At 61.9% G+C, this 9645-nt stretch overlaps 1 protein-coding gene across 2 annotated transcripts in view; it reads left to right on the forward strand.

Annotated features, from left to right (window-relative positions):
- Positions 1 to 9402, forward strand: part of GPRC5C (G protein-coupled receptor class C group 5 member C) — a 14945-nt gene extending 5543 nt beyond the window's left edge. For both annotated transcript variants that reach the window (XM_059671114.1, XM_059671115.1), the window contains exons 2-5: positions 799 to 1881; positions 3685 to 3779; positions 5688 to 5837; positions 7474 to 9402. In XM_059671114.1, the coding sequence (XP_059527097.1) occupies positions 831 to 1881; positions 3685 to 3779; positions 5688 to 5837; positions 7474 to 7506 (1329 nt within the window). In that variant the 5' untranslated portion in view covers positions 799 to 830 and the 3' untranslated portion in view covers positions 7507 to 9402. The remainder of the gene's footprint in view (positions 1 to 798; positions 1882 to 3684; positions 3780 to 5687; positions 5838 to 7473) is intronic.
- The last annotated feature ends 243 nt before the right edge of the window (positions 9403 to 9645 follow it).

Raw genomic sequence — 9645 nt, forward strand, 5'->3', positions numbered from 1 at the left:
GGTTCTTGCTTTTAAAATGTGAGCGCCTCGTAGGAGACGTTTCGCATTAAGTCATTAACTCCCTCGCTGGGAAATTACTTAATCCTGACGCTTATGCATTTGAGCTACACAGAGAACTTTGGATTCTGAAGAGAGGCTTTGGCACTAAAAGTGGGAGCGTGAAGGGCAGAAAGGGGAAGTGGGAGGGAGGGGTCAGGGGGAAGTGCTGATAAGTACAACTTTCAACTCTCTTCATTTTTTTTTTTTTTTATTCTCTTCCTTTTTTTCTGGCTGCAAGCTATACCTGTCACGGGGGCTTGTGAAATACTTGAATGAATGAATGATGGACTCAGTGAACTTAGGCTGATTTACCGTGGACTCCGGCATCCCATAGACAGCGTTCAGGGGCGTGGTATCTGGCCTACTGAATGCTGGGAGTCCTAGAGCAAGAGAGGAAGTGCTGAATGGGTGGCATGCTTGGCTTTGACTTGCTCATAAACCCCGCCCCGCCCCCCCAACCCCCCCCAGGCTGTAAGAACTCAGGGAATATTTAGATCCACATTATGGGGGTGGGACCTGAAAATGCAATTCCTTCCTCTTCCCTGAATAGGAATGACAAATGGGCTTCATCTCATTTGCCTCTCTGGTCGGTTGGCAGGCCTTCCGGGAGTTCTGTGTTAAGAAGGATTCTGAAGCCCAGGGGACAGTCTCCTGGTCAGCGTGCACCGTCCGCCCTGGTTCAGGCTCCGGGAAGCGGCACCCATGTCAGCGTCTGACTTTGGGGAGGACTGATTGTGTCTTTTCTCCCTCCGTCTTTAGGGACCCCGCGGGAGCCTGGCCTGGGAGCCAGGATGGCCACCCACAGAGCCTTGCTGACATGCCTGGGACTGCTGCTCTTCCCGTTCCCTGGGGCGCAGGCCCAGCACCGGGCCCCGCCCGGCTGCAGCCCCGACCTCAACCCCCTCTACTATAACCTGTGTGACCGCTCCGGAGCCTGGGGCATCGTCTTGGAGGCGGTGGCCGGGGCGGGCGTGGTCACCACCTTTGTCCTCACCATCGTCCTGGTGGCCAGCCTGCCCTTCGTGCAGGACACCAAGAAGCGCAGCCCGCTGGGGACCCAGGTGTTCTTCCTGCTGGGGACGCTGGGTCTCTTCTGCCTCGTGTTCGCCTGCGTGGTGAAGCCCGACTTCTCCACCTGCGCCTCCCGGCGCTTCCTCTTCGGGGTCCTGTTCGCCATCTGCTTCTCCTGCCTGGTGGCCCACGTCTTTGCCCTCAACTTCCTGGCCCGAAAGAACCAGGGGCCGCGGGGCTGGGTGCTGTTCGCCGTGGCCCTGCTGCTGACCCTGGTGGAGGTGATCATCAACACCGAGTGGCTGATCATTACGCTGGTGCGGGCCTCGGGCCAGGACGGCGCCCTGGGCAACGGCAGCGCGGGCGGGGCCGCGGCCGCCCCCTGCGACATCGCCAACGCGGACTTCGTCATGGCGCTCATCTACGTCATGCTGCTGCTGCTGGCCGCCTTCACGGGGGCCTGGCCCGCCCTGTGCGGCCGCTTCAAGCGCTGGCGGAAGCACGGGTTCTTCGTGCTGCTCACCACGGCCACCTCCATCGCCATCTGGGTGGTGTGGATCATCATGTACACCTACGGCAACCGGCAGCGCAACAGGCCCGCCTGGGACGACCCCACGCTGGCCATCGCCCTGGCCGCCAACGCCTGGGCCTTTGTCCTCTTCTACGTCATCCCTGAGGTGTCCCAGGTGACCAAGGCCAGCCCGGAGCAGAGCTACCAGGGGGACCTGTACCCCACCCGGGGCGTGGGCTACGAGACCATCCTGAAAGAGCAGAAGGGCCAGAGCATGTTTGTGGAGAACAAGGCGTTTTCCATGGACGAGCCAGCCTCGGGTAGGTCCTTTTTCCTCCACGTCGCTCACTGCAGGACGGGGGGCTGGTCTGGAGCCAGGTCCCTGAGGTTTACCCGTGGTGTTCTGCCTTAAGCTCCCTTCGTTCCAGTTCTTAAAAAAAAATGTGTTGTTTTTTTTTTACTATAGTCAGTGTAACTCACAAATATATTTTCACCGTGAAAATCTCAAACATTACAGAGAAACAAAATTTCTCCCAACTGTTTCCCCAGTTCCTTCCTGTGCATCCCCAGAGCTGACTGTCGATTGGTATTTTAGCCGCACGTGCCTCAGTTTCCTCGTCTGTAATATGGGGATGATACAGATCCTGCTCCAGAGGATTCTGATGAGGACTCATTAATGCGCGGGAAGGCGCGCTGGGAGCACGGGCCCTCAGCTGGGCGTGTTACCGTTATTTTATTCTGATCGTCATTGTCCCTCCGGAACTGGTTTTCCTATTACGTACCGCCCCCTAGTCATCCTGGTTTCCTTTAAGTCTTGTCAGTTGATCTTTCCCTTTTTGATAAAAGCACTCATGCCCCATCCAGGCTAAAGCAGCCCCCCTGTCCCGCGGCTGCTCCCCGAGCTCCTGCCCAGGCTTTCCTGGCAGAGCCCAGCTCTGGGTGGTCCGGGTGCCGGGCGATGGAAGAGGCGGGCAGGGGAGTGAAGCTTTGAAACCTGTGTGTCCCGCCCCGGGAGCAGCTTGGGAAGCAGGAGTGGGATGGCCCTTCTCCGGGAGACCTGGCCAGGGGAGCTCCCAGCGCCCGCAAGGAGTCCTCTCTATTGTTCGTACCTGGGGAGGACCACGAGCCTTTATGGAGCACCTGCCAGGCGCTGTGCCTTTCTCGGTGTGTCCTAGGCGTGCACCTCGCGCTTTCTCAGCTCCTGTGTTTGTTGGGGCCAAACGCTCCCAGCCTTTGTCCTCTCAGGGCAAACAGCTGGGGCTGTGAGGGCTTCTTTCCCTGTAATTGATTTTTTCCTCCAAATGGAAAAATCAGTCATCGTGTGAGCTCGGCGCTTAGAAGCGCGATGTGGCTGTGGTCCCTCGGAGCTGCGGGGCCATCGGCCTGCAGCGGACAGACAGCCCTCCGCGGTGCGGGCCTCCGGGCCCAGCCCGTCTTGGGCCCGGGCTGGTCAGCAGGTTTCCTGAAACACCTGACGGCACCCAGCGGGTGGAACAGGTCGGGAAGCCAGCTCCCCGCGGGAGGCTGGGGGAAGTGTTCCTGCCGCTGAAAATAGTCCTGGAGCCGGGCCCAGGGGCCGAGGGACAGGATGTGCGTGCGGTCCCCCTGGGGGGCTCTGGGCCGTGGGTCACCGGGAGTCGGTTCCCAGCTCCGGAGTCTGGGGCTGTGGGGTCTCTGCTGTATTTACCCCAGCGCCTGGCAGCTGGCCGGCGGCGGCGGAGGCCCGAGCTGGAGGCTGGCCATCTCGGAAGGCGGCCGAAGGCCTTTGTGCCCTGGTGGCCTCTGGCCCTGGAGGCAGATGGCGATGTGGATGTGAAGGTTGCTGACAGGAGCTGTTTTCTGAACTGACCAGGAAGGGGGGGGGGTCCCCACACTGCAGGAAAGGCCGAGGGGAAGGCAAGCAGCCTCATGGCTCCCGCGCATCCGAACAAAGGGGCGTTGGGTTCCGGAGGGGCCCCCACACCCACAGCCTCACCCCCAAGCTGGCCACCCCAGCCAGGCTCCCTCCTGGGTTAAATGTTACCCCCGGGAAGCCTAGCCCCTCTCCCCCCCCCGGGAGCCTGGCCCTCAGTTGGGAAAGGAGCTGAGGGCCCAGTCTTCAAACCTCTCCTGTTTCCTTGCAGGCAAGAGACCGGTGTCACCGTACAGTGGGTACAACGGGCAGCTGCTGACCAGTGTGTACCAGCCCACCGAGATGGCCCTGATGCACAAAGGCCCGGTGAGTGGGGTCCCCGAGTCCCCAGGACCCTGCGGAAAGCCACGGAGCCCAGCCTCTGTGGGCGGGCAGAGGGCCGTGCGGCCATGTGGGGTGGGTGAGGTGCAGGGGGTGGGGAGAAGGCAGGTGTCTCTCTCGGTGCCTCAGCCTCGGGGAACCCAGAGCTCCGGCTCCTGGTGCCTTTTCCTGGAGTCAGTGCATCCACCGCCTTCAGTTTTATTGCGATGGCACCTGCCCGGCCCGTGCATCGGGGTGTCACACACTGAACAGAGGAGGGCCTCGGCCAGCGGGGGTCATCCTTGGTGACTCCAGGGGACAGGGGACCAAGCCTGGGTAGGTGTTTACACTCCCACCACAGCTGTCTCTGAGGAGTCCCCTCCCCCGCCGCAGGCAGCTGCTCTCAGCCTCACACCTCCCCTGGGTCCTGGAAACCAGATGCTCCCTGAGCCCTGGGAGGGGGTGGGAACAGATTCACTCGCTCCATATATGTTCCTGCTCCCGGCTGGCAGACACAGGAGAGGTCGGCGACCCGCCTTGGCAGGAGGCTGGGAACAGGAAGGAGGGAGGTCAGCAGGGTGGCGTTCTCACCCCTCCCGCTGGGAGCCTGGGTGAAGCCAGCTCCGAAACTCCCAACCCAGCCCTTTGGTCTCCCTATGCCTGACCCTGCGGCCGCCGGGAGCCGTGATGGGCAAAGGAGTTTCCAAACACGAGCAGAGTCTGCTGGGCCCCAGGGTGCCCACGCTTGCCACCCTCCTTGCGAGGGGGGTGGAATCTGGACTGACACAGTGATGCTCACAGTGTCCGCAGGCCTGTGGCATCACCAGCACCTGGGATCTTACTAAAAATGCAATTGGGTGGGCCAGTGCTGTGGTGAATCCAGTGGTTAGTATCTCAGTGACATCACCCTGATGCATGATGGGAGTCGCCACCTGTAGAAATCTGCAAACCCTACTCATCAGGGCTTCCTCCCTTCCCGCCCACCTCGGTTGTTAAACATTTGCCGGCCATGCACCCACCACCAGGTGTGGGTGAGGTTTAAACAGCCCAGGTGATTCTGATGCGCACCCGGGTTTGAGAACGCCCACGGGGATGTTCCAGGAGCTCCCAGGGCAGCGGTCGGCAAACTGCGGCCCCTTGAGTGTGGCTCTTCCACAAAATACCACGTGCCAGCGCACACGTACAGTGCGATTGGAACTTAGTGGCCACACTCAAGAGGCCAAAGAGCCAGCCGCGTGTGGCTCGCGAGCCGCAGTTGTACTAGGGTTGCCGACCACTGTACTAGGGGATGGGGAGCTGGAGACCACCAGGTGGGCAACTTGGGGCCCTGAAGCCACTGGGAACTGGGGCCCTCTGCACCCTCAGCCGTATCTCACCCACACAAGGACAGTACCGCTGAAGCTCGAACCAGGTTCCAGGCAGCTAATTTGGGTCTGAGGTCTCCAAGAATTAACATACTCAAACCCAAAAGCATTTGGGATTTAAGCCTCCAATCAGGCAGGCCAGCCCAGACTTCTAGAGGAGAAATATGTGGGCACAGCCAGAGCCTGGCACACCAGCAACTATAATGCTGTTGGGGGTTGGAGGGCCAATGGGGAGACTGGGGTAAGAGTCTTGGAGGACGGGAGTCTGGGAGCCCCAGACAGGTGACAGCCGCCCAGCGTGTTCACCCTCCACTGGGTCAAGGTCTGAGGGGCAGCCGAGCGGAGCCCCGGGAGCACCCTGGGGCCTCCTTCCCAGGCCCAGAGGCCAGACCCTCTGCAGAGTGAGATAAGGGGCTGGAGGTCAGAGGTTGGCCGCTGGGGCCTGGCTGGGGGTGGGGAAGGGAGCCGGCAGGCCCCGCCTGCAGGAAGCCGCATGTTTGTGCATCTGCACTGGCGGAGCCTGGCTGAGACCTCCTGCTCTTCCTTCCAGGCGGAGGGACCCTACGACGTCATCCTCCCACGGGCCACCGCCAACAGCCAGGTGATGGGCAGTGCCAACTCCACCCTGCGGGCTGAAGACATGTACGCAGCGCAGAGCCACCAGGCAGCCACGGCCCCGAAAGACGACAAGAACTCTCAGGTCTTTAGAAACCCCTACGTGTGGGACTGATTCGGCGCCAGGAGGCGGCGGGCCGATGCGGGGAGGGCCCTGGGGACCTGGCCTGGGCCAGGGACAGCCCGGGGGCCCCGGGCCCGCCTGCTCCCCGTGCCCCTCGATGGCTCAGGGCAGCTTGTGCCTCAGCCGTGAGCCCTGCCTGGTGGCCAGGGTTTCGTGGTGTCCCAGGTGCCCCTGCCCACTCCTCAGTGTTTGTGGAGTCGAGGAGCCACTGCCGGCTTCATGCCAGGGTCCCCTCCAGGGGTCACGCTCCAGCCAAATAGTGTTCTTGGGGGGTGGCCTCGCAGCACCTGCATTCTCTGAGTCTTTGGAGAGATTCCTGCAACCTCGAGAGATTTCACAGGCTCTGCCCCGGGCCTTGCTCCTCCGTGAGGAACAAGGTGCCTAATAAACACGTTCTTTCTGCTTTGTTAACGCTTCCTCTGGGAATGTCGTTTCTGACCCGGCTCTGGGTTTCCGACGAACCGCTCCTCCTCGGCCCACGGGTGGCTCCCTCCGCCTCCTCCCTCCAGACCCAGCTCACGTGACAGCTGCCCTTGTCTGTGCAGTGAGGTAGCTGACACCTGCACGCAGGGAAGGGTCCGCCCGCTGAGCCTGTGTCCCTGCCGTGTGGGCTCACAGTGAACCGGGCCAGCTCCTGTCTGGGGGCTCGTCCATCATCTGAGCTCGTCTGGAATCGGACAGTTTTCCTCCGGGTCCCCCTCCCCTGGCCGTACGTGGGGACCGAGCCGGGAGGTGGCCCACCAGCAGGCACCCTGCAGAGGGTGCTGGTAAGGGAGGGCGTGCCAGGGAAGACGGGCTACCCTCAGCCCCTCAGTGGGGACGGGGGTCCAGATCCTTTAGGGCACAGGTGGAGCCTCACTCTGCTCCGTGCTCTGAGGCCACTTGACCAGGTGGGTTCACGAAGGTGGGAAGGGTGGGGCCACGCTCTGGTTGGGTTCACTCCTGGGCAGGAATTGTTCAAGCGCCAGTTTGCTCAGGCCCCTACGGTGAAGCCCTCCGCACCAGCTCCCTGGCACCCCCGTGGCTGCCCCCGGAGGTGGGCAGGCCATTCTCCTTTCCAGAGTCCAAATCCCAGAACTGTTCCCTTTTTAGGGTTCAACGGGGCCGTAGGGGAAAGTTGGGGGTTAGCTCTCCTGCCCCCCACTTGAGGTCAGCAAACTGACCCCAGGGAGCCTGCACAGCCTCCCCAGGACCAGGCAGGCTTTCTCCGGACCCCGACTTCCAGGGCCCTGGGACGGCCGGCGGGCCCAGGGCCCAGGGCGCAGACAAGCAGCAGTGTCCTGACCCTTGGACACGGGTCATGGCCTCGCGAGGGGACTGCCAAGCCCGCCCCTCCCAGGCCTGGGAATGTCTCTCCCCGACGAGCCAGAAGCTATTTTCTGACACCGGTTGTAGGAAAAAAATGTCCTGTTGGGAGGGAGAGAAAGGTGGCCGGAAGAGAGGAATGGACCTTCGCCCGAGCCTCTCCAGCCAGACTGCACGAACCCCTCCCTCCCCCCCCCCCCCGGGACGCCCAATGCTTTTTTTAGTAAAAACCAGCACTTGTGCCCTGAGCAGTGGGGTCCCCTTTGACCGTTCTTCTTTCTGGTTACTTTAGGCTCAGTCCCCGCAAAATAAAACGAGATGGTAGACGCCCTGCGGCCTGGACTGCACGCCGTCCTCATGCCCTCAGTCCTCTGCCCTGGCTGGCAGGGCCCTGCACCTTTCCCACCTTGGTCACTGGAGCTGGGAGGGCCCGGAGGCCACCGATCAGGAGCAATGGACCAAGTGTGTGTGTGGGAGGGGTGGTGCTGTGAAACTCAAGGCTTAGGGCTGGGGCTCGAGGGCCACCCCTACCTGCCCTGCCCTGCCCAGCCTCTCTGGGTCCCCAAGTGACTGAGGCCACAGGAGCTGTCTGCAGACCAGCCTGCCTCCATCCCCCTGTGACACCCTCCCCCACATCACAGCCCGTGTCCTCGTGCGGTGGCTCTGCAGGGACCACCCTCCGATGGCCCTGTCTGCACACCGTGGGCCTCCCTGGCCATCTTGCTGGTGTCCAGCAACAGCCTGTCCCTCTGCACGCGTGAATCCAGGCGGAGCTCCGTGAGTCTTTGGAGCCACACCCTGCGGGAGCTGCCCCTTGCCTTTCTCCCCGGGGCCATCACCGAGTGAACGTGGAAGGCCGCGAGGTGGGGCAGGGCTCATTCGAGCCTGGACAGCTGCGCCTCTGTGGCCTGAGGGCCCTGGACCTGAGCCTCGGCCGTGGTTCACTCCGCGCCCCTCTGCACGCGACCCGCCTTCCTCACCTTCGATGACCCGGGTCCCATGGAGACACAAGGTGGGGCTGGAGCTGCATTCTCGGGGACCAGTGGACAGTCCTGGGCCACGCGGACGGGGGTCTAGGCCTCTTCCAGGACAGACCTGTGGGACTGGGGGAGGCCTCTCAGATAAGTGGCATCTGGGCTGAACACTGCCATTTCCTGATGGGCAGGGGAAAGGTGCCTACCTCACCCTGGGCAGGTACCTCCATGTGCTGGTGCTGCGCTCCTCACCCAGGATGCCCAGAGGGTCCTGACGCCCCCCCAGGGAAATGGGGACGTCCGCGGGGCCTGCGTGATGCTGGCACCAAGGACAGGAGGTGCACGGCTCCAGATTTGTGGGGACAGCATCGTCTCCCTGGCCTTGTCCTGCTCTCTGGTACCTGACAGCAGGCTCGTCCAAGAGGGGCCTCCCCAGGTGTGCCCCCGGGTGCAGTTCTCACCCCAGCATCACCTCTGGGGCCCTGTGAGGGCCTGGACCAGAGCAGGGGAGGTCACCCTGCAGTCAGGCCCACAGCTCCAGTGCTGCCCCCTGCTGCCTGCACCTGTGCCTTGACCCCGGAGTCTCCCCAGAGAGGCGTTGGGTGAGCAGGCCCAGCAGATGAGAGTAGGGCTGCCCCCCAAGTGTGATAACCAACCCCCCCGCCCCCCCCACACACACACCATTTACCACGGGTTGTCAGTTCCAAGAGTGGAGTGTAACCTCCCTCTGATGGAAGAGAAGGGGGAGCTCTGGACCTCAGACTTCTGATCTAGGTTAGTGGCCCCAGGATCCCTTACGGTGAACAAAGGGACGGTCCTGCTTTTCGAGGTGATGGTATCACGTGAGCCCTTCGCTGTGCCAGGCGGCCAGGGTAGGCAGCCTGCAGTGAATGTGGGTTTGTTCCTAGCCCGCGTCCCCTGGGGATCTGTGGGGAGGCGCGGGGAGGGGTGCAGCCTGCCCGGCCTCAGGCACACCCCTGGCCGAGCGGAGAAGATAGCAAAGTGGTCCAGCTGCATCGCAAACAAGCCTGGGAGGGAAGGACGCCGGCACAGGCCCGAACCCGCCGCAGGCAGGCGCAGGCCGGCACCTGGGTAAACCTCACAGCCACTGTCGAACTCCAGCTCAAAGCAGAGCAGTTTGGACTTCGTACCTGCTCGGAATTAAACGACCTTATTCCTCTCTGTTTGTGAGGAATTGCTACCAGGAATCCCTGTGTGTTCGTTAAGAATATTCTGGGCTTTCTTAATATATATTTTTAACGTTCTCCTTGCCTCCTAGACCAAGAAAGGATGTTTGATTCCAAGTACCTTTTTTCTTGGTTGGGAATTTATTCTAAGAGGGGAAACCAGGTCTCCCAAACCAGCCCAGTGCCCTCTCACCCACCCAACACACAAGGCCTGGGGATGTAGGGATGGGGCACAAGAGGGGAGGGATCTTAGTCCTGCTGCGGCCTGGTGTGCTGGGGGGAGGGGCACCGCTGGGTGAAATA

The sequence above is a fragment of the Myotis daubentonii genome, chromosome 16, assembly GCF_963259705.1.
Source record: "Myotis daubentonii chromosome 16, mMyoDau2.1, whole genome shotgun sequence".
NCBI classification, from domain to species: Eukaryota; Metazoa; Chordata; class Mammalia; order Chiroptera; family Vespertilionidae; genus Myotis; species Myotis daubentonii.